At 49.1% G+C, this 22,993-nt stretch overlaps 1 protein-coding gene across 1 annotated transcript in view; it reads right to left on the reverse strand.

Annotated features, from left to right (window-relative positions):
* The window catches only part of TACC1 (transforming acidic coiled-coil containing protein 1), a 101,932-nt gene extending 82,709 nt beyond the window's left edge, over window positions 1-19,223 (reverse strand). Inside the window, exon 1 of the mRNA XM_033172669.1 lies at window positions 19,144-19,223. Coding sequence (XP_033028560.1) covers window positions 19,144-19,208 — 65 coding nt within the window. The 5' untranslated portion in view covers window positions 19,209-19,223. The remainder of the gene's footprint in view (window positions 1-19,143) is intronic.
* Window positions 19,224-22,993: the final 3,770 nt, after the last annotated feature.

Raw genomic sequence — 22,993 nt, forward strand, 5'->3', positions numbered from 1 at the left:
TGTGTGTGTGTGTGCGTGTGTTTGTAAAGAATGGCACTATTGGAGTCACATTTCCCTTTGGACGTGAAGTCCATTTGAACTGCCCCCCGGAGAAAAATCTCTCCAGTGAGCCTGGAGACCAGCCCCCCAATGGCAAGTCTGGGATGTGGGCTTATCCAAAGGCCTTGTGGGGCAGCAGCAGGAGGAGAGGACACAAAGCTTTCCCTGCAGGCAATGACCTCTGGAGCTGCTCCCGTCAATAAGGCACGCAGATGGATCGCCTATTAGAAATGATTGCCAGGGTCGATTTTTCTGTCAGAACAAAAGGACGGTGAGGGGCGAGGAGCATCTGTTTTAAGCAATTCTTCACACAATGATTGTTGCAAGGGAAGACAGGGAGCAGTTTCCCCCTCCCATAGCCACACAGTCAGATCAGCCCCCATTACAACTCTAAGGTTCATGAGGTTGGTGCCAATTTTCTTATAAAAGCCTCTTCCCTAGGAATAGCTTTTGTGCAACTGGTTGCAATGCTTGACAATTTGGCTTGCAGCACAGGAGCCCCACGCCCCCATGTGACCCTGCAGAAGGGGAGGAGCAGATGCTGCAGAGCTCAACTTTCTCCCGACTGCCAAAAGTCAGGCCGCAGAACAGCAAATTCCTTTAAACCAGCATTTGCTAGATGAGGACCAGGAGAAGCTGCAGCCAATCTGGAGGAGGGCATTAGCAACATCCTTCAATTGTCTGGGCAGGACATCATGTGCTGCCAAGAAGAGAGACTCCTGCCAGGTGAGCAAGAAGAGAGGGCAGGCAAGGGGGGCAGCCACAAAAGGCTCACTGGCATGATCTTCCTCCAAATCCCAGGTCAGGCTAGGATTACTCTATGGCAGTGGTGGCAGACCTATGGCACGTGTGCCAGAGGGGCCACTCAGAGCCCTCACCCCAGCACAGAGCCGGCAGCTGAGTCCTCAGCTCAACTTGTGTCCGAGTAGAAGTGCCTCGGACGGGGCGCTGGGATGTGTGTGTGCAAAATGGAGCCACAACCTCCTAGGCGCACGTTTCCCCTTGGGGAGCCTCCACCAGGGGCATAGCAAGGGGGTGGGGGCGGGCCGCCCTGGGTTCCATAATGGAGGGGGTGACAAATTATCAAGGAATAATTTGTTGGGGGGGGGAATTGAATTTTTTTTTGGATTTTTTTTTTTTTTTGAAATGACTGCTCCAAAGAAATCAGCCCTGAGTGCTCACTAGAAGGACAGATCCTGAAGTTGAGGCTCCAGTACTTTGGCCACCTCATGAGTAGAGAAGACTCCCTAGAAAAGACCCTGATGTTGGGAAAGATGGAGGGCACAAGGAGAAGGGGACGACAGAGGATGAGATGGTTGGACAGTGTTCTCGAAGCAACTAGCATGAGTTTGGCCAAACTGCGGGAGGCAGTGAAAGATACGGTAGGTGTGCCTGGCGTGCTCTGGTGCATGGGGTCACAAAGAGTCGGACACGACTGAACGACTGAACAACAACAAGGAGCGGGATCGGGCAGCTCAGCTGGGGAGCGCCTAGCTGCCTTCAAGTGGTGCAGGGGCTCTCAGATGCAGCTTCCGGGCTGCCTCCACTATTCAGCCTAGTTGCCTTCACAGAGTTGCAGGGGATCTCATGCGGAGGTCCTTTAAACTTCTCCCTTGGGATAAGTGCAGCCATGAACCCCTCAATTGAAAGTGTAATGGAGCCTGCACATCCCCAGCTGAGCAGCCCTCATCCAGCTCCTGTTCCTGTGCAAGCAGCAATGCTGCCTAGCAAAGCAGCTCAATCCCAGTCCCACTTGCCTGCAAGCAGTAGCAGGCTGGGTGTGGTGGTGGCAGCGACAGCGACATCCCTTGCCTGCTCACTGCAGCCCAGCCTTCCCTCATTCATTCAGCACCTCTGGAGCTGGAGGACAGGGTGGTTGCTGTTGTGGTGGCAGCGGTGGAGGGACCCAGTGCTGGAGGGCAGCAGGTGCCTGCTCAATTGCCGTCCAGCCCACCTTCCCTCACTCTGAAAACAGAACTGTGGCACTCAAAACGGAAGTTATACTCAGAACAGAGCATGTTCCACTTCTGGGTTTGAAAACTGGAACACTCATTTCCATGTTTGAAGAACTAAGCAGTTCGGAAACCGAGGCACCACTGTATTGCTGCACTCTCTCTGCACATGGATGCGCCAATCTCCCCTTCTAAACTAAAATCTCAGTATTCAGCTTAAATTGCCGTGTTGGCACTTTGCAATAAATAAGTGGATTTGGGGTTGCAGTTTGGGCACTCAGTCTCTAAAAGGTTCACCGTCACTGCTCTGTGCTAAGGAGAGCACAGCCCCAGAGGAACCAAGGGGATGCTGTGTGCTCAGCAGCAGAGCATCTGCTCTGCAGGCAGAAAGTCCCAGGTTTAATTTCAACAGGCTTATCCATGTATGCATTTATTTATTTGGAGCACTTGTACCCCACTTTTCAGCCGAAGAGTCTCCCAGAAGGGCTTACTTACAAGCAGAACAGGACAGTCCTCACGCTCAGGCTTACAGTCTTAAAAAAGCACAATACACAAAGGAAAAGGAACAAGGAGAGAAGAAGAAACACTCAGGCACCAATTTCTATGCAGTTGTTCCTGTAATGACCAGTGATTCAGAGGGTGTAGAAAGGCCCAGTGGTGGACAGGTGGTCAAAAAGGCCCCAGGGGTAGAAAATATGTTTATGAGGTGCAGGGTGAAAAAATTAATTAGGAATGATGGGCCTCAGAATTAAAGGGCATAGGAATTCACAGAATTCCTTGCCAATTCAGGAGAGAAATTCCATTTGTTTCTCATTTATGTGTAAATACTTAATCTGCACTTCCAAAAACACAGCTATCATTGAAATTTTGCACTTCTCCAAATTTGGCAACACAGATCTCCAGAATCATATATATTATGGGAAAGTGTTATAAAAATGAAGATAACATACAACAATGCATGATATGAGTAAAAATCACATGCAAAATTGTGTATCTGAGAAGAAATTCACACTAAAATGCTTCTGAATTAAAAAAAACAACCTTGCAGGTATGGAAGTGGGCAGAAGAGAATTTAATATGGGGGGGGGGGAGAAATTGGGAGAAACTGAAACCAAAAGATCCGTCCATCTCTATTCCTGATAACACTGTGTGTGCACTCGATTTAGGTGCTGGAACATGATCCCATCACTGTGGCTGAAATCTTCCCTGAGAGCCGCTCCTCCCCAACAGAGCATCTCTTCTTGAATGCAGGACAGTCATACTTTGGGAGCATATTTGGGTGAGCATGCCAGGCTCACATGAAAGGGAATTGGCTCCATTTCAATCTGTGCCTTGCCAAGGCTGTTGTCACTGAGGCCCATATTTGTCGTCCCTGCCCTTTGCCAAGAAAGGACAGATGTTCAAGCAGGGAGCACCAGAAGGCTTTCCTCCCACAGCCAGCACACAGTTGGCCAGCTGCTGTTCAGAGCCTCAGAGTCAAATGCAAACACTCAGTGGCAGAGGAAGCCTCTCTGGCACCCGAGGCGGGGGGGGGGCATGCACGCGGGGCAGCCCATATGGACGCTGTGCCCTCGGTCACTCTGCAGCTGGGGGGGGGAGGCAGGGGGCCATCTTGTCAACCCCCCGGGTGGCACCCTAGGTGTCCCACCCCCACCTTTGTACACCCTTGCAAACACTTCCACTCAAGGTTAAAATTAAGAAGTGATCTTAGATGTGCACACAGATCCCCCTTTCTCATAGCAGGCCCCCTTTTTTAAATTGCATATGCACATATGTGAAAGTTAAGTGACTGCCAGATGGAGCACCTGGAACGAAACACAGCAGGCCTCAGCAACAAGAGGCACCTTCTGTCCCAACCTTTCAATGCCTCCTGTAAGCTCTTCTATGCTTAGGCAAATCTAATAAAATTGCACTTTCCAAAACAATAGGTGGCCACAAACTCAGCCATTCTCCAAATTCTACAGTGCACTTTTCCAGCCAGGTAATGTGTAAAAAATGTAGACACCATACTATGAAAATTTAAAAACAAAAATGGATCGATTAGACAAAATTGCATACAAAATGTGGATAGTGGGAGAAATTTGCCCTAAAATGCAGGTGAATTTTCACGAGCACTTAAAAAATCAAAAACTGACGTGGAAATGTGGAGAACTGAATCCGAGGCTGGAAAAAGAAGAAACTGAAACTGTTAGATTCCCTTATCGCTAACAATGGCCAGGACACTGGGCCTCACAACCTCCGCGGATGAGGGGTGTAGCTGGGTCAGGATAAATGTTCAATGAGCAAAGCATCTGGAGGAGCCCAGAATCTCAGTTGTGATTGAGTTTGGAGTTGTTAAATGCTACCCTCACTCTATTGGGAGCTCTAGCAGCAAAACTCACTAGAAGGAGAACAAAAAAAAAGCAAAAAAAAAAATTCCTTCCAGTAGCACCTTAGAGACCAACTAAGTTTGTTCTTGGTATGAGCTTTCATGTGCATGCACACTTCTTCAGACACACTGAAACAGAAGTCACCAGACCCTTATATATAGTGAGAGAGTGGGGAGGGGTATTACTCAGAAGGGTGGTGGGAATGGGTGATTGGCTGATGGGTGTGGAAAACCTGTTGATGACTGTTAACGACTGCAATTGGTCTTTACAGGAAAAGGCAATGGGTGAGATGGCTAAAGATAGCTTTGTCATGTATAATGAGATAAGAATCCAATGTCTTTGTTCAGACCAGGTCTCTCCATAGTTTTAAGTTTGGTAATTAGTTGCAATTCAGCAACTTCTCTTTCCAGTCTATTTCTGAAATTCCTTTATAGTAAAACAGCTACTTTGAGATCTTGTACAGAATGTTGTGGGAGATTGAAGTGTTCCTCCTACTGGTTTCTCTGTCTTGTGATTCCTGATGTCAGATTTATGTCCATTTATCCTTTGGTGTAGGGTTTGGCCTGTTTGTCCAATATAGAGAGCTGAAGGGCACTGTTGGAATTTGATGGCATACACAATGTTAGAACATGAGCAATTAAATAGTCCTGAGATGCTATGTGTGATGTTGTTGGAGCCAGTAATGGTGTTGTCCGGGTTTATGTGGCAGCAAAGCTGGCATCTGGGTTTATTGCAGGCCCTGATACCAGTGTTCATGTTAAGTCCTGTTGTTGTATTATTGTGGGTGAGGAGTTGTTTTAGATTGTGTGGCTGTCTGTAGGCGATGAAAGGTCTTCCTCCCAAAGCTTGAGAAAGAGAACTGTCATTGTCTAGGAGAGGTTGTACATCTCTGATGATGCGTTGTACTGATTTAACTTGGGAGCTGTATGTGATTACTAGTGGTGTTCATTATACATGACAATGCTATCTTTAGCCATCTCACCCCTTGCCTTTTCCTGTAAAGACCAATTGCAGTCGTTAACAGTCATCAACAGGTTTTCCACACCCATCAGCCAATCACCCATTCCCACCACCCTTCTGAGTAATACCCCTCCCCACTCTCTCACTATATATAAGGGTCTGGTGACTTCTGTTTCAGTGTATCTGAAGAAGTGTGCATGCACACGAAAGCTCATACCAAGAACAGAGTTATGGTAGTTGGTCTCTAAGGTGCTACTGGAAGGAATTTTTTTTATTTTTTTTATTTTTTTTACTATGGCAGACCAACACGGCTACCTACCTGTAACTATCACTAGAGGGAGCTTTGAGGTGGCTTTTCCAACGGAAAGCACCAGGAAAAGAAGGCTCCCTTCTCCAGTCAGAACAGCAAACAGCAGGCCTGTGGTTTCGTTTCTGGAATAATCTGAGCCATTGAGATTCTGTAGACTCTCTGCTTACTCCCACCACACTTGGCATTAGGGCTGCACACGCACATCCCTCAGCACATAATTTTTCTGTAACCGTAGTTACATAACATTTTTTGCAGTTGCTAAGAAACAAGAAGTGGGAAGAGGCCCTGATGTGGCTGGGAGAAAGCCTGCAAATAAATACAGGAGCAGATAAGCTGTTCTTACAGCAACCATCCAAAGATTCAGGAAGACAATGCACACTTCATTGGAAATAAGTCAGTTGAACTTACTCCTGAGTAAACATGCACAGGAACACTGACAAAATGTTGCAATGACCTTATTTTCCCATAGAAAATGGGTTCAGAGTGGTAGAAGAAACTCCATGTGCTGATTTACTTGGGTGCCTAAAATACTGATGCTGCCAGTTGGGGATGAGAACATCAGAAGCTGCCTTCTAGCAGGTCAAGCCATTTATCCATGTAGCCCAGTATTGTCTACTGGAACCGGCAGCACCTCTCCAGGTCTCAAGCACAGGTCCCCCCCCACGCCCCGACCAGCATCTTTATTTAACTAGACCTGGAGCTTCTGCACTCAAGCAGGGGCTCTATGCTTTTCTGGCCCTGCATAGCACTAGCACAGAATTGCATCCAACACACAATATTGCAGCCAGATCTTAAGACTCTCAGCTTCTTGGTTTTGAAACAGCACACATTTCTAGCACTTCAGAGCTCCCCCAGAAAGCACCAAAAGGTGGAGGTCATTCTTGCCAAATCTGAGAAAGTGAAGTATGGTTTTAATAAATTCAACAGGAGAGCAGGAAAAGCCAACATGGTGGCCCAGATGTCTGACTACAATTCCCATCAGTGGTGTGTGGTGAATTTTTTTGTAGGGGAACAGTTAGGGCCAGAGGTGCCAGCTTGCAAGGGCGATGGGGTGTATGTGTGACATTACACTGAGGAGCATTACGACTCCCTCCCTAAGCTGGGCAGAAACTTCCCGGGCTTTGGGAAGGAGGTGGCAGAGGAACATTTAGGGGACTACCCTAGTCCCCCTAGTCCACTATAGTAGTAGTAGTAGTAGTAATAATAATAATAATAATAATAATAATAATAATAATAAAATATTTATACCCCACCCACCATCCTGGAGAGAAGTGACTAGTGGGGTGTCACAGGGTTCTGTCTTGGGTCCAGTCTTATTCAACATCTTCATCAATGACTTAGATGATGGGCTTGAGGGCATCCTGATCAAGTTTGCAGGTGACACCAAATTGGGAGGGGTGGCTAATACCCCAGAGGACAGGATCACACTTCAAAATGACCTTAACAGATTAGACAACTGGGCCAAAGCAAACAAGATGAATTTTAACAAGGAGAAATGTAAAGTACTACACTTGGGGGGGGGGGAATGAAAGGCACAAATACAGGATGGGTGACACCTGGCTTGAGAGCAGTACATGTGAAAAGGATCTAGGAGTCTTGGTAGACCATAAACTTGACATGAGTCAACAGTGTGATGCAGCAGCTAAGAAAGCCAATGCAATTCTGGGCTGCATCAATAGGAGTATAGCGTCTAGATCAAGGGAAGTAATAGTACCGCTATATTCTGCTCTGGTCAGACCTCACCTGGAATACTGTGTCCAGTTCTGGGCACCACAGTTCAAGAAGGATACTGACAAGCTGGAACGTGTCCAGAGGAGGGCAACCAAAATGGTCAAAGGCCTGGAAACGATGCCTTATGAGGAACGGCTTAGGGAGCTGGGTATGTTTAGCCTGGAGAAGAGAAGGTTAGGGGGTGATATGATAACCATGTTCAAATATATAAAAGGATGTCATATAGAGGAGGGTGAAATGTTATTTTCTGCTGCTCCAGAGAAGCGGACACGGAGCAGTGGATTCAAACTACAAGGAAGAAGATTCCACCTAAACATTAGGAAGAACTTCCTGACAGTGAGAGCTGTTCGGCAGTGGAGTTTGCTACCAAGGAGTGTGGTCTCCTTCTTTGGAGGTCTTTAAGCAGAGGCTTGAAAGCCATCTGTCAGGAATGCTTTGATGGTGTTTCCTGCTTGGCAGGGGGTTGGACTGGATGGTCCTTGTGGTCTCTTTCAACTCTATGATTCTATGATCTGGCTGGGTTTCCCCAGCCACTCTCGGTGGCTCCCAATCAAATACTATGGTACCTCGGGTTAAGAACTTAATTTGTTCTGGAGGTCCGTTCTTAACCTGAAACTGTTCTTAACCTGAGGTACCACTTTAGCTGATGGGGCCTCCCACTGCCACCGTGTGATTTCTGTTCTCATCCTGAAGCAAAGTTCTTAACCCGAGGTACTATTTCTAGGTTAGCGGAGTCTGTAACCCGAAGCGTCTGTAACCAAAGGTATCACTGTATTAAAAACACAATACAACATTCAACATAAAAAACTTCCCTAAACAGGGCTGCTTTCGGATGTCTTTTAAAAGTAGGATAGTTTCTTATTTCCTTGACATCTGATGGCAGGGCATTCCACAGGGCAGGCCACACTACCGAGAAGGCCTTCTGCCTGGTTCCCTGTAACCTCACTTCTTGCAGTGAGGGAACTGCCAGAAGGCCCTCAGCCATGCACACTTATTCAGATTAATTGCAGTTTCCGGGTGACCTTGAAAGGTAGCCCCACATAGAGCGCATTGCAGTAGTCCAAGCAGGAGATAACTAGAGCATGCACCACTCTGGCGAGACAGTCTGTGGGCAAGTAGGGTCTCACCCTGGGTACCAGATGAAGCTGGTAGACAGCTGTCCTGGACACAGAATTAACCTGTGCCTCCATGGCAGCTGTCAGTCCAAATGACTCCCAGGCTGCACAGCTGGTCCTTCAGGGGCACAGTTACCCCATTCAGGACCAGGGAGTCCTCCACACCAGCCTGCCCCCCAAGAACTGTACTTCTGTCTTGTCAGGATTCAACCTCAATCTGTTAGGTGCCATCCATCCTCCAACCGCCTCCAGGCACTCACACAGGACCTTCACCACCTTCACTGGTTCCGTTTTAAAAGAGAGGTAGAGCTGGGTATCATCCGCATACTGATGAACACCCAGCCCAAACTCCCTTATGATGTCTCCCAGCGGCTGCATGTAGATGTTAAAAAGCATGGGGGAGATGACAGAACCCTGAGGCACCCCACAAGTGAGATCCCAGGGGTCTGAACACTCATGTCCCAACACCACTTTCTGAATACGGCCCAGAAGGAAGGAGCACTGTATAACAGTGCTCCCAGCTCCCAGCCCCTCTCAACGGTCCAGAAGGATGTTATGGTCGATGGTATCAAAGGCCACAGAGAGATCCAGCAGAACTAGGGAATAGCTCTCACCTTTGTCCCTAGCCCACTGGAGATCATTGACCAGCGCAACCAAGGCAGTTTCAGTTCCATGATGAAGCCTGAATCCCAATTGGAAGGGATTCAAATGGTCCACATCCTCCAGGCGTGCCTGGAGTTGTTCAGCAACCACTCGCTCAATCACCTTGCTGAAGAATGGAAGATTTGAGACTGGGCGATTGTTGGCCATATTGGCCGCATCTAAAGATGTTTTTTTTAAGAAGTGGTTTAATGACCGCCTCTTTTAGTGGGTCTGGGAAGACTCCCTCACAGAGGGAAGCATTCACCACCCCACAAAGCCAGCCCTTCCTGGCTCACTTTATTAGCCAGGATGGGCAAGGATCAAGGAGACAGGTGGTCAGTTTCACTTGTCCATGCAGCCTGTCCACATCCTCGGAGGTAACAGATTGGAATTGATCCCATCTAACATGACTAGACAGGACTCCAGCACTCTCCTGCCCCAGCCCTGCTCCATGGTGGAGTCTACTTCCTTCCTAATCTGAGTGACTTTATCTGCAAAAAACTTTCTAAAAGCATTGCAGGAGGTCTTGGGTTCCCTACCAGGCCCAGATAATGAAGGTGGTTCGGATAGATTGCGAACCACCTGAAAGGGTCTCCTGCTGCTGTTTTCTGCAGATGCAATAGGGGCGGTGAAGAAGGTCCTATTTGCAGTCGCTGTTGCCACTTGGTAGGCTTGATGTTGAGCTCTAACCCATGTCCAGTCCGACTCAGAATGAGTTTTCCACCACCAATGCTCTAGCCATCTCAACGATGTTTCATCGCCCTCATCTCCGGGGGAAACCACGGGGCTGTCTGGGGTCCATGCAATCTGTCAGGGAACTGTCCCAGGCTCAGCGCAGGGTGGTGGAAGGGCTTTCGGGATGTTACAGAGAGCCCCGACTCCACCTGACCAGCAGCACCTCCTCCTCCAGCAGAGGAAGCAGTAATGTCTCCAGTGGGGAGGGGCAGGCAGCTCAGAGGCTGGAGAGCAGAGGCTCTGGGGATGGTGGAGAGACCTTGCATTCCCCTCGCCCCGCCATGCCATTTCCGTTGCCCCAAGTGCGCAGAGGGGTGAAACGTAAGGAGGGGAGGCGGAGATTTCGCACACTGAAGCTCTTATGTTGGGGTCACAGCTGGAAGGGGCCACTCCCGGATTTTGCAAGTGACTGATGCAGACATGAACTTGTAGCTCTGCACTGTAAATAGTATGCACAGTAAAACTGCTAAAAGACAGGACGGAGTTTTGGCTGTTTACTCATGAGCAACCACCCAGCAGACCATACACAATCAAGAGGGTGCTTCGGAGCCAGACAGTCAATAGCCCTGGTTAACTCTGCATTCCAGCGGGCCACCAGTGAATCAGCTGAAAGGTCATCAGCATGGGATAAACATCACCTACCACTCTCTGGAAACCATTTGGATCCATTTGGATCAATTAAGTGGCGGGAACGGACCATCTGAATGGTCCCACCTCCTTGCAGAAGGAAAAGGTTGCAGAGAAGTCCAGTTGCACCAGGAAGTGATCTGACCATGGCACTCTTTAACTTTTACTTAGTGTCAGATCACCAACACCCATAGAGGTGAACACCAGGTCTAAGGCATGTCTGTGACTGTGAGTTGGACCACACTTTTTTAGGGACAGCCCCATGGAGGCCTAACTGTAGGCCACTGACTCCCATCATTCCTGACCACTGGCAATGCTGGCTGGGGCTGAGTTGGGAGTTCAAAATACAGGGAGAGGGCACCACATTGTGCCACAGTCTTAGATTTCAATATTATGAGTATGTGGGGTGCCTGGACTCCCCTTCTGACTCCGGGAACCCCTTCTAATTCCTGGCTTTGGCATGTTGAAATACAAGGCAGGAGCCAGCCTGGTGATGGCCCCTAAAGATGAGTCTTGGGGGACAAAACGAGTGGCTCTGTGTCAGAGACCTCTGAAGTAGAGTTTTAGAGCTGAAAGAAGAGGAGTTGTTTTTAGAACTGCAGTTGGCTGGGATGTGAGCTGAGGGAAAAAAAAGTGGCAGAGCAGAGAGACAGAGGGCCGTGGCTTATTTCTGCTGGCACCCAAGACTGAGACCATGGGAGAAGCAAGAACCTCTTGGCGTGTAATGCTGTGAGCTCCTCCATCGTAGTCTCAGGTTGTAGATATGTGTACATAAACCCTATATCACAAGGACACCACAGTCTCTGTCGTGCCTCATTTCCAAAGGAAACACAAACACTGGTAATCACCTGGAACCCCTGGAATCTTGCATCACTTGGAGATCGGGGTGGTGTGTCTCCCCCCCCCCCCATGTCTTCCATTCCTTTGTCACTAAAGCACCAGTAACCCCCATCCTCAGGACTTCTCAAAGACTCCAAGGCTTAACCAGGAATGTCATGATGGGACTACCTGGAACATAGTCAAATGAGCTACCGGTACCTGGAACCACCAAGCCTCATGGGGCAGAGAGCTGCCCTTGTACTGAGTCACGCTAACAGCTAAGCATGGTCTGCACTGCCTGGCAGCAGCTCCCAGAGAGCCAGTGTGGTGTAGTAGTTTAAGAGCGGTGAACTCGTAATTCTGGTGAACTGGGTTCACGTCCCCGTTCCTCCACATGCAGTGATGGACCTTGAGCTAGTCAGGACTTCTCTGAAGTCTCTCAGCATCACCTCACAGAGTGTTTGTTGTGGGGAGGAAGGGAAAGGAGATGGTTAACCGCTTTGAGACTCCTTCGGGTAGTGATTAAAGCGGGGTATAACATCCAAACTCTTCTTCTTCAGCATGCAGAGCATCAGTTCTGCCATGGAGATCCTGGATGCCCTTCCTCAGCCTCTGGGATTGGGAGCCAGTATGAAGTCTCTGCCCTCGGCAAAGATGAGGAGCTGGCCTTTGACTTTTGCCCGCCCAGCAGAGAATGTGGTTTCTGCCTTCAGGATTTCAGCCTCCAGCTTCCCCATTGCTGTCAGCTCCAGCAACTGTCTTCATGCAATGACAGAGGACACCCCCAGAGCTTTGAATCAGGGATGCCCAGGCTGAAATTTCCCCATCACTGCTTTGCAGATCTTAGGTACAATTAATAAAGCAACAAGAGAGATGCAAACTGGCACAATTTATTTCAGTTGAACCGTTTCTGATTTGTGCTGTGTACGTGGTGCCCTTGATATGAACTGCAACCGCTGGTGTGACTCAGCTTGCCGTGCAGTATATGTTTCAAGTTACATTTCTGCTAAGAAACAGAGGAGCAATACCAGTTGGAGTGACAGCCATTTATGTCAGAGACAGAAACAGCACATCCTCAGGGGGTTTGATGCCGCAGGTAGCTGTTGGGATGCCTCCTGGAGAGCTGCTGCCAGCCAGTGCCAACAATCTAGAGCTGGCTCGGCATGAGGAGCCTTCCTGTGCTCCACAGGATCACAGCCGAAAAGACAACACAGTCAAGCCACCTCTCAGTTACAGATATCTGCACTGTGAGGAACAGACTCTGATCAAACAAAATGGAACCTCCTTTTCTTTGCAAACGCACTGACAATCACTCAGCACTGTTGCTGGGAGACAGCCAGTGCACATCTTAACAGGACCAAATGCAAGAAAGCTCTTCAGCAGGAATACAGAAAAGCAGAATAGAAGACATGACTATCCATTGCCCACAGATGGAGGCAATATCCTTTATCATCCTAACTATCCCTCTGACTGTTAGTCAAAATTAAGAGCATGTCAAATCAAAAGCAACATTAATAAGGTTTTGTACTAAATTGACAGTTAACACTGGATTTGACCTGAAAAGCTCACACTGTGCTTGCCTCAATCTTGTACGCTTGCTATAAGCTTTCCCGCACATTATCGGTGGGCTTGGTGTTTCTTCCAAATAATTTAGGAGATTCAAGTAGCTATGTTAGGCTGTTGCAGCAGACAACAGTGAAGTCTCATGACACTTCAGGAGATGCTGTTACTTTACAGTGGGATTTCATTACATGCCAGGAAATTCAGGTTGTGTTATTAAAGTTCATTTGGTGTTTTTGCACAACAGACCAGCTTCTCCCACCACTATTTTGGACATTTTGTGGTACAGTGATGAGAAGATGTACTGATATTCCCCATGTCTTCCCCCACCCAGCAAACAAATCAGAATGAATGCTCATGAAATAGTTAATACTACCTAACCTCCAAACAAAAGTTGTACAAAGTACAGCAAACAGGTATTCTGGAAATAACCAAAAAGTGTCCTGTGGCAGGTCCTCTTGTGGATGGGAGTCCACCTCATCAGATGCAGCAGACTGGAGTCCACAGAACTTTATGTCAGGATGGCAATCCAGCCTGGGGTCCTCAGCTGTTGTCACTGGCCGTGATGGGGGGGGACGGACGACAGATGGAAACTGCAGTTCAGCTACATCTGGAGGATCACAGGTCAGCTACCACTGGCTTATGCACAAGACTCTTTGTTTTGGGAACACCAATGGCCTGGCTCAGGATAGAGTCCCTTGGTCCATGTAGCCCACTTGCTCTTTGGTGTTGGAGGGTCTACTTGGAGATGCCAGAGATGGAACCTGGGACCTTCTGCAGGCAAAGCAGATGCTCTGCCCCTGGGTTTTGGCCCTTCCTCAAGCTTCAGGCAGTAGCAGCTAGCATGCAACTCTGCAGCTGTTGTTGGACTACAACTCCCATAATGCCTCAGATGCAGACACCCCAGGGGTCAAATTGCCACCCCTGACAGTCATTTGGGCTTCCTCACACAATCCCTGAGAACATGCCCCAACTGTACCAGTTGGAAGGGACCACAAAGGTCATCAAGTCCAACCCCCTTCAATGCAGGAATATTTTGCTCAACATGCAGCTCAGACTCACGACCCTGAGATTAAGAGTCTCATACTATCAACTGAGCTACTCCCAGCATCTTCACACTTCTGTCTCAGCAACAGCAACGCTCACTTGGTCATGTACACAGAATGGAAGATAGGAGAATCCCCAAAGGACGTGGTCTATGGAGAGGTGTCTTTAGGCACCAGGGCCCTTTGGCAGACCACTTCTGTGCAACAAAGACACCTGCAAATGTGACATGAAGACTGGCAACATCAACTCTGCCGTGTAGGAATCCCTTGCAGATGAGTGCAGTGCCTGGAGACAGTCAGCAGTGACCAGAGGAGGAATGACTGCTGGGAGGAGCGTGAGAAAAGAAACACCCTGGTGCATCTGCAGCAGCACACCAGACACCTTCATCTGCCCCAGCTGCAACCAAAACATGTCTCTCCCCTATCAGTCTCTATCACCACAGCAGGTGCTGTAATTCTCCAATGGTATGACTTACCCCTGAAGGCACACTCTTCCATTATCTCCCAAGACAGATGGATGCCAACAATGTTTGGGTGGGGCGCAAATTCGGAACCTGATTTTTTTTAAGGGAGGGGTGTCCTCAAGACAGCATCTGCTGCTTCTTCTCACAGAACTGTTTGCACCAAAAATTATAAATGGGTTCTCACAGATAGCTTGCAATTGCTGCACAACTTCCTATGACAACATCTAAATCCAGTTTAGAATGTTTTTAAAAACAAAACAAAATAGAACTGGAACTAATAACAGGAACCCAGAGCTCAGGTTGTAAGACAGCATATTCCAGAATGGTCTCTGTGTGAAATCATTGGGTGGTGGGCAAGGGGGACTTTTGCAATTGTGGCTTCAGTGGGTTCCAAGTTTGCAAAGCACTCTTCTCTCCCTGCTTGGGCAGGGAAGAGGACCATCCTCTCCTTACCTGGGCAGGGACACCTTTGCCATGCAGAGATAGCAAGTGTGAATATTATCCGTAAGTATTGAGCTGTCTTAAGCCTCAGCTGGTTACTCCCCCTTTGTATCCATTTTGTTTTTAATTTGTATCTTATATTCTGGAGAAACATAAAATAAAAAGATGTTCCTACTTAACATGGATCATAGCCAAGTAGAAGGAGGGGAGCGCTAGATGTTCCTGGATTCCTCATTAGGTGAGCAGGGGAAGAAGAAGGCTTTGCTAATGTGGATCCTGATGGTTCTCCTTTGTTTTTCCTTTATTTCTTTACAGGGTTTCAAGGTAAAGAGTAACTCAAAAGCTCCATAGGAATAGGAATAATTTTATTGGCCAAGTACATTTTCCAGCATACTTGGAATTTGCTTTGGCTACATTGCAATGTAAAAATATACAAACACTAGTACATTACAGAGCAAGAGCCGAGGCTGCCCTTCTCGGTGCTTCTTAATATGTGGTGGTGAGCGTAGGCCCGATGGAGTTGGCCGGAGGAGGGAGCGGTCTTCCCAAGCACGCACAGGAGCATCAACAGCAGCATATGTTGATATAGTCTAGAGTATATTGAGGGCAGGGGGCATTTGCATGTGTATGATCAATGAACACTTTCCATATTTTCTCCATCCTAGATCTTTTGTCCTCTGGTTGTGTTAATTTCTCTCAACCAGAACAGTAGGGACATATTATATAAGCTCAATTTCAGTGGCAGGATTTGAGTGCGGGGGCAGAAGCTGTGCAACTGCATGAACTTCATCAAGGCCTCAAGGGCCACAGAGAGAGGACAGGATTTGGACCTCTATGATGTATTAATTCTTTAATTGACAAATGTCCTGGTTGGGCAGGTGTGGTGGACTGATTTGGGTGCGGATGTGTGGAAGCAGCAAGCACTGAGACAGAACTAGGTCTCAGTAGAAGAGTCAGCACTCATGGTGGGTTTTTTTTGAGGGGTGTGTGTGTTGTAGAGCTCCCATGCCTTTTATCAGCTCAATATTGTTTACACTGACTAGCAGCTGCTCTCCAGGGCTCTAGACAGCCCTTCCTAGAGATGCCAGAGGGCAGTGGCATAGCAAGGGAGGGGCGATAGGGGCAGAGCACCCCGGGTTCCAGGGGAGGGGGGGTGACACTCGGCAGCCCCTCCGGCCACTCCCCGCCACCCGGCACCCCCACCCATGCTGCTCCACAGATGGCCAGGGAAGCCCATGAGCCACCGCTCGCCCAGCGGCTCCCCTGGTCACCGCGGGAGCAGCAGCGCCGGGCCGGATGCACTGCGCATGCCCGGAATTTCTGGGCATGTGCAGTGCATCCGAGTCGGCGCCGCTGCTCCCGCAGTGACCAAGTGAACCACCGAGCGAGCGGGCAGCTCGTGGGGCTGCCCCCTCTGTAAAGCAGCACAGATGGAGCAGCCCCACAAGCCCCTGCCCACCTGGCGGCCCACACAGTCGCCGCAGGAGCAGCAGCGCCGAGCCAGATGCACTGCACATGCCTGGAATTCCAGGCATGCACAGTGCATCCGAGTCGGTGTCGCTGCTCCTGCGGCGACCGAGTGAGTGGCGGCCCAATTGGCCGCCCCGTCCATAAAGCAGCATGGATGTGGCAGCCCCATGACTGGCTGCCCATTCGGTGGGTTGCCCTGTCGCCGCGGGAGCAGTAGCATGCAGGCTGGATGGACTGCACACGCGCGGCATTTCTGACGTGCGTCATGGCGCCCTGCCTCCGGGGGGGGGTGCCTCCGCGCGCCGCACCAGGCGGCCAAGAGGCTTCCTCCGCCACTGCCAGAAAGTGAACCTGCCTGAGAGAAGGTGTGTGCATGGCATGTGCTCCATCGCTGGTAGAGAGATGAAGCAATAGGATACCTTCCACCTGTGTAATATCTGTGCGCCAGGGAGCTGTCAAAAGTCATGGAGCAAGAGCCTGGCAGGAAATGATTCGGCAACAGGAAGTGTCCCCTTGCCTTTTAGTCACACCTGGCAGAACTGGCTTGCCCTTTCGCTGTACCTTTTCCATCCATGTTAGGCCACAGTCACAATATACTTTTAAAGTACCGTGGTATCTCTTGTTACGTACTTAATTCGTTCCGGAGCTCCGTTCTTAACCTGAAACTGTTCTCAACCTGAAGCACCACTTTAGCTAATGGGGCCTCCCGCTGCCGCTGCGCTGCCAGAGCACGATTTCTGTTCTTATCCTGAAGCAAAGTTCTTAACCTGAAGCGTTATTTCCAGTTAGTGGAGTCTGTAACCTGGAACGTCTGTAACCTGAGGTACCACTGTACTAGGGTATCATGTTATGGCTTCCCAGAATGGCTTCACATTTGATGCTTCTTCCCAGAGCACCCTTAACCAAGTAGCACCCCAGAATTATTTGGGGGAGCATTGTCTACGCACTCACAGGCTGCAGCTTTCTAGGGCCTTGGGGAGAAGATTTTCCCTGCCCTACCTGACCATCCCAGAGACTGAACCTCAGAGCCCCTCAGGCAAAACAAGTGCTCTCCCACTGTGCTGCCACCCACCTCACACAGCTGCCCACAGGTACAAAACAGCACAGGGAGAATCCCCCTCCAGTCTTACACATCCAGTCCTTTTCACCCTCCAACACTTCTAATCCTTTCATTTATAAAGGCATCCAAGTGAGTAACCATCAGGCTAGCTTATTGTGACATATTCCAGAGGGGAGAGCATTATGTTTCAACAAAGCAGCAGTAGCAACAAAAAGATTGTGGCACCTTAAAAACTAGCAGATTTATTGTGGCATAAGATGTCAAAATAAATCTGCTAGACTAGTCACAAATTTCAGAGGCCAGGATGTTAAATCCACTTCCTGGAAGTAAGCCCCATTGGCCACAGTGGGAGTTATTTTGATGTAGACGCACAGTGAAGAGGCTCAGCTGGTTTATTGTCCTAACTCCAGTAGTCCATGAAAGTTAATGGGGGCCCCTTGCAAAGGGGTGGACAAGTGCAGAACAGGAGAGCAGGAGAAACAGGATTGCAAAAGATCAGGAACGCTGTGCTGGATCAGGCCAAAGCCCACCAGGGCAGCATCTTATTCTCAACCAGATTCACTCATTGATTGGTTTATTTATATGGACTTTTTGGCCTGAGGGCCCCCAAAGTAGTGAACAGATTAATGCAAAAGAAAACATAATAAATTGTAGTAATTGCAAACACAAAAGTACAATAACTACAGGAGATATAGAAAACAGCAAAAACCAGAAACACCATCAGTTGGGGTGCTGCATTTGCGCTCTCACCCCAAGCTCTGCTCTCCAAACCTTCTGCCTCTCAACTAGAAGCCAGTCTGACCCCCCATTTGCCTGCCGGCCTCCTTCCAGCCACAGCTGTTCTACCAAGGAGGAAGCCATCCACAAACAACAGTTCAAGGGGAATCCTGTCACCTGCATCACCCTCCAGAGGATAAACCCCCAAGGAAATACCCCTTTGGGGAGGCCCCAAGGCTATGGAGCCTTCAAATAAGCAGCCCCCCCCCCCGAAACTTCCCCTGGCTGCCCGTGGGCAGGGCTGGCAAGCTCAGCCTTCTGGTGGCCCAGCCTTCTGGCTGCTCAACCTGCCGCCCTTCTCAAGGTGCAGCAGCAACTGCGGGACAAAAGGGCAGTGGAGGCTGAGTCTGCAAGTCTCCCTCCTGCTCCCTGCCTCCAGGTGCCCGGAAAGCCCCCAACTGCACCGCCCTTCCCATTCAGAGGCCTTCTGCCTCCAAGAGAGGAGAGAGACATGACCACCAACGGGGGAGAATGTGGGATGGCGACAGCCACCCAGAAGCCATCTTTGACCCACAAGAGAAGAAGGGCCCAATCCTCTGCAGGCTCACCGAAGCCTTGTCCGATGTTAAGGAAATTTATTTTCTCATCAAGCAAAGACGACCAGGACTGCAGCTTAACTACAATGCACAGAAAACATCTCCCTCCTAGCAGTTCGGGGCGTTTCAAAAATTCCAATTTTCATAAGGGACTGATTAGTTAACAAAGTGCACTTAAATGGTGCAGCCTTAGCTTTGACGGGAACAAGAGGGGAGCTATTATTTTGTCATCTGTGTATCCCACTACCTTTCAAGGAGCGCAGGGAGCGCACACGTCTCCTCTTCCCGTCTTATCCCCACAACAACCCTGCGAGGCTGAGAGATAGGGACGGAGCCAAGGTCACTCCGTGGGCTCTCGGACGCTCCAACCACTGCACCACACTGTCTACCCCACCGCTTTTCATCATCGTTTCACTCTTAAGGAAACCGTCCCGGGGTTACACCCCCTTGCCAGGGAGGGTCACCTGTCAGTCTCTCCCCCTGCACTTACCCGGCCCCCTCGAGCCTGCAAGGCGGAGGCGGCGGCTGCCCGCGGCGGCTCAGGGTTCCCCCCATCGCCCACGAAGGCGCCTCGCTCCACGGGGAGAGCCGCCCGCCGGGCCGGGGCGTTGCCGGCTCGCAGCTCCAGGCGGACGCGCCGCGCCCAGCTCCGGCCGCAGGGGCGGACCCGGGCCGCAGGTGCGGAAGGGCAAAGATCGGCCGCGTTGCAAGCGCAGGAGCAATGCAGAGGGGACGGGAGGGAACCGTAGGAGCCGGAGTTGCCAACTTTCCTACTGCAGCTGCTCCTCTGCTTTTTCCCAATAAAAGCCCAGAGACATCGAAGTTGAGTCAGCGAGTCTTTTCTGACATGGGAGACGAAGCGAGCCGAGGGAGCTACAGTTCTCTTCTGTTAACTGCGGCGGGAGCCAATGCTATCTCTGGCGGGGCGCCTGTGCCTTTATAACGCGATAATTCCGCAGGTGAAGCTTCTCTGAACCCCTCCTGCTTGGTGCCAAGAAATATGTCACTTGCTGATTTCTCATCAAAAGCACAGGAGTGGAGTTGGTAAAATATAAAATGAAGTAAAGTAAAATAAGTTGCTGTATGGAGGACATGGTGAGGGCTGGTCAGTCGGTCCTGGTTTGCTGTTGTTGGAAATGGGGCCGCCAATGTGGCTTTGCTTCTGTGCGTATAACAGCTTCCTTAGAGGTGCAAATGAAGCTGGTGAGATTTTATCTCCATGCCAGGAAAACACCCAACAGCGCAGGCTGCTGTTAAAGGGACTAGAACGGATCCAGCCAAAAGAAAATGGTAACTTCATAATGGAATCGGCTTGCTCTTTTTTGGGCATCTGTGTGAATATAGTGCCATGCGTAAGTACCAGTGAGAGGGGCACCTGTGTGTTTCCTGGCAGCAGTGCTCTAGGTCGCCTCATTTTCCTAGCAGGAAGTGTTTCTTTCTGTACAACAGCTAGGAATGCCAGGATTGAAACCTCCCCTGAAAATGCAATTGCAGCCCTAGGAAAATTTTCAGTCCTGGAACAAGGTATCAGTACTGGATACATGGGCATGCTATTGGGGGGTGCATGCAGCTGTCCGAAGAGCAGCAATCTGCTTGCTGGTGGAGAGAGGGAAGCGGAAGCAGCAGCAGCAGCAGCAGCAGCAGCAGCAGAAAACTGCACCTTAAAAAAGCTGCATATGGAACTCCCTGCCACTTTGTGGCAGTGGAAGGAGTACCAAGCAGAGCACCAGAGGCCCTCAGCACTCCAACCCAGACCATGTCCCACAAATGCCATGTTCCACACCCTCCTCGAGAGCTTTTGCCTAGCGGAATGTTTCCTTGTCTCTTGCTCACTTGGATGGAGATACATAGGCCTACAGAAGAAGAAACCTCTGTCTTTTCTGTGGTGCAAAGTTTCTTGCCTTGCACACTGTTTGCCTCTGGCCCTGCCTACCCCAGCATGTGGCCCCTGGAAGGCTGCCCAGGTGGAGACATAGCCCTGGGGCTGGGAAAGGCTCCCTGCCTCTTTTAAGAGCCATATGAAGTCCAAACTACTTATTTCTTGATTTGGAGAGATGACAATTGCAGAATTTGAAAAGCCCACCCTGCCCTACAGAAGAAAGTAACAAAGGCACAGACCCCAGATGAGATCAGTGAGATTCTCAAGTCCTGGCTGGTCAAAGAAAGCTTGTTAATGGAAGAGGCAGTGGGTGGAGTTTTAAAATAAATCAGCAGCTATTTTTATTTGCAACAGCATTTAAATCCACCCTTGTTTTCTCCTTAGGCAAAAGCTTGAGGTGCCTAAAATAAGAAAGCATAGCCAAGTAATGAAGCCCAAGTAGCAACAGATTAAGATGGAGCTTGATGGCCCAGTCAATTCTCTTAAATAAACAGCAGAACAGCAGGCAGAATGGTTGGCTCTTGGAGGACTGTAGTGCTGTGCTGGCGTCCCAAGAATGTCATCACTTCTCTCTGGGAAGGTTTTCATAATGCTTTCAGAAACAGGGAGTTCTGCCAAGTGGCAATAACTCACCCCCCCCCTTCCCCGCCCCACAAAACTGAGGCCCAACTTTAAAGAGAAACACACATGACTAGCCCCTGGCTTGCTCTTTAACTAGATGTGTAGAATCCACAGTAAAAACGTTGCCAACACACTCAAGATGCAGAAGCACCAAATGAGAATTTATTGTATCAGTTTACTAGGGATATCTGCTTTGGTTTCTCTGTTTTTGATTTCTCCAAACTTACATTCTGGTATTCACACCTCCACATGCAATTTTTTTTCAAGCAGTCCTTGTGAAAATTCATCAGCATTTTAGTATGAATTTTTTCCTGAAACATGCACCTTTATATGCAATTTTGCCCAATATACACATGTTTGCAAAGCACATTTCCCCATTTTTGTATGTCACTTTCACTAGTAAACGCGTCTGTATGCATGCTTCACCTTAGTATATGCATTCTTGTGCAGACAACTTGGCTGGAAAAATGGTACTGCAAAATTCAGAGAAGTGTGTATTTTGAAGGGTCTTGCTGTGTTGTTTTAGAAGGGACAAATAATGCACATTTGCCTTTAAATATTGAATTTCTTCTCCATCCTGGTTGGAGCTCTGGGAGTGTGCATGTGCAGAAGACCCTGAGAGCCATAGCCAGTGCCAGAGCAGGTGCTGTGCATGATAAAGATCCCAGATGCATCTCCAAGTAAAAGGATCAGGGAGCAGGTGATGGTAAGGATTTGTGCTACAGACTCAGTTCAGTGCTGGGTATATGGCAGTTTTGGGGGTGGTAGAGCCCACATTCTGTATGCACAAGACCTCTGGTTCAGTTCCCAACATCTCCAGGTAAGGATGGAAAAGATTCCCTATATTTGAAGCTCATGAGAGCAGCTGCCAGCCAATGTCATCATTACTCAGTTAGAAGGACCTAAGGTCTTCCTTCAACAAGGCAGTTTCCTGCAGCTCTACGACCAGTTTGGTAGTTGCTGCACCCCATGGGCAGCAGATCAACCCATAAATTTGTGCAGTGCAAAAGGTAAAATAAAATAAAATTCTGCACCCTGGCCATCCATATCCTAAGACCTGTTTAAATTATGCAGTGGAGCCCATTGGTATCTGCTCTCCTGTTTGGCACCAGAAGAGCCCATCTAGGTAATTGGGTCTCAAAGTTATTTTCTCCGGGCCAGGGGCGTACGAAGGTGGGGGCGGGGGGCATGCCCCAGGTGCCACCCTGGGGTGGTGTGTGTGTGTGACAAGGTGGCCCGCTGCTTCCCCCCCCCCAGCTGTAGAGCAGTCGAGGGCACAGTGTCCGTATGGGCTGCCGCGCCCAGGGTGCTGGAGAGGCCACTGCTCTGAGCTTCCTCTGCCACTGCTCTGAGCTTCCTCTGCCACTGCTTCCTCTGCCACTGCTCTGAGCCACACTTTCAGAATAAATATCTGCTGGTACCAAACCAAATATTTTATTGATAAGAAATACTGTACATGGGGTGTGTGGTGGAGAAACAACTCCCAGCAATGCTTCATTTGTAACACAGAACACAACTACTTTATAATATGATAATGAGACATCCAAAAAGTATAAACAATGCTGCTACATAAAAACACGAATCATTCTCAAAATAGAATGATAAACAAGCCACTTAAATATGTACCCTAAGTGTGTGCACAAACTCAATGAGAGGTGTGACCTTGCTTTTGCTGCGTAATCTTATTTATAAAAATATTTGATACTATACTAGTTTGCATCTGTCTGTCTCGAGAGACAATGGAGTGCACCTCCAGGGGTAAGGTGCATTGGCAGCACTGAAGTGACCTCCCCTGGGTGCAAGCCTGGGCAGTGTATTTGGAGGCCCCCTGTCTCTCAGC

The sequence above is a fragment of the Lacerta agilis genome, chromosome 15, assembly GCF_009819535.1.
Source record: "Lacerta agilis isolate rLacAgi1 chromosome 15, rLacAgi1.pri, whole genome shotgun sequence".
NCBI classification, from domain to species: Eukaryota; Metazoa; Chordata; class Lepidosauria; order Squamata; family Lacertidae; genus Lacerta; species Lacerta agilis.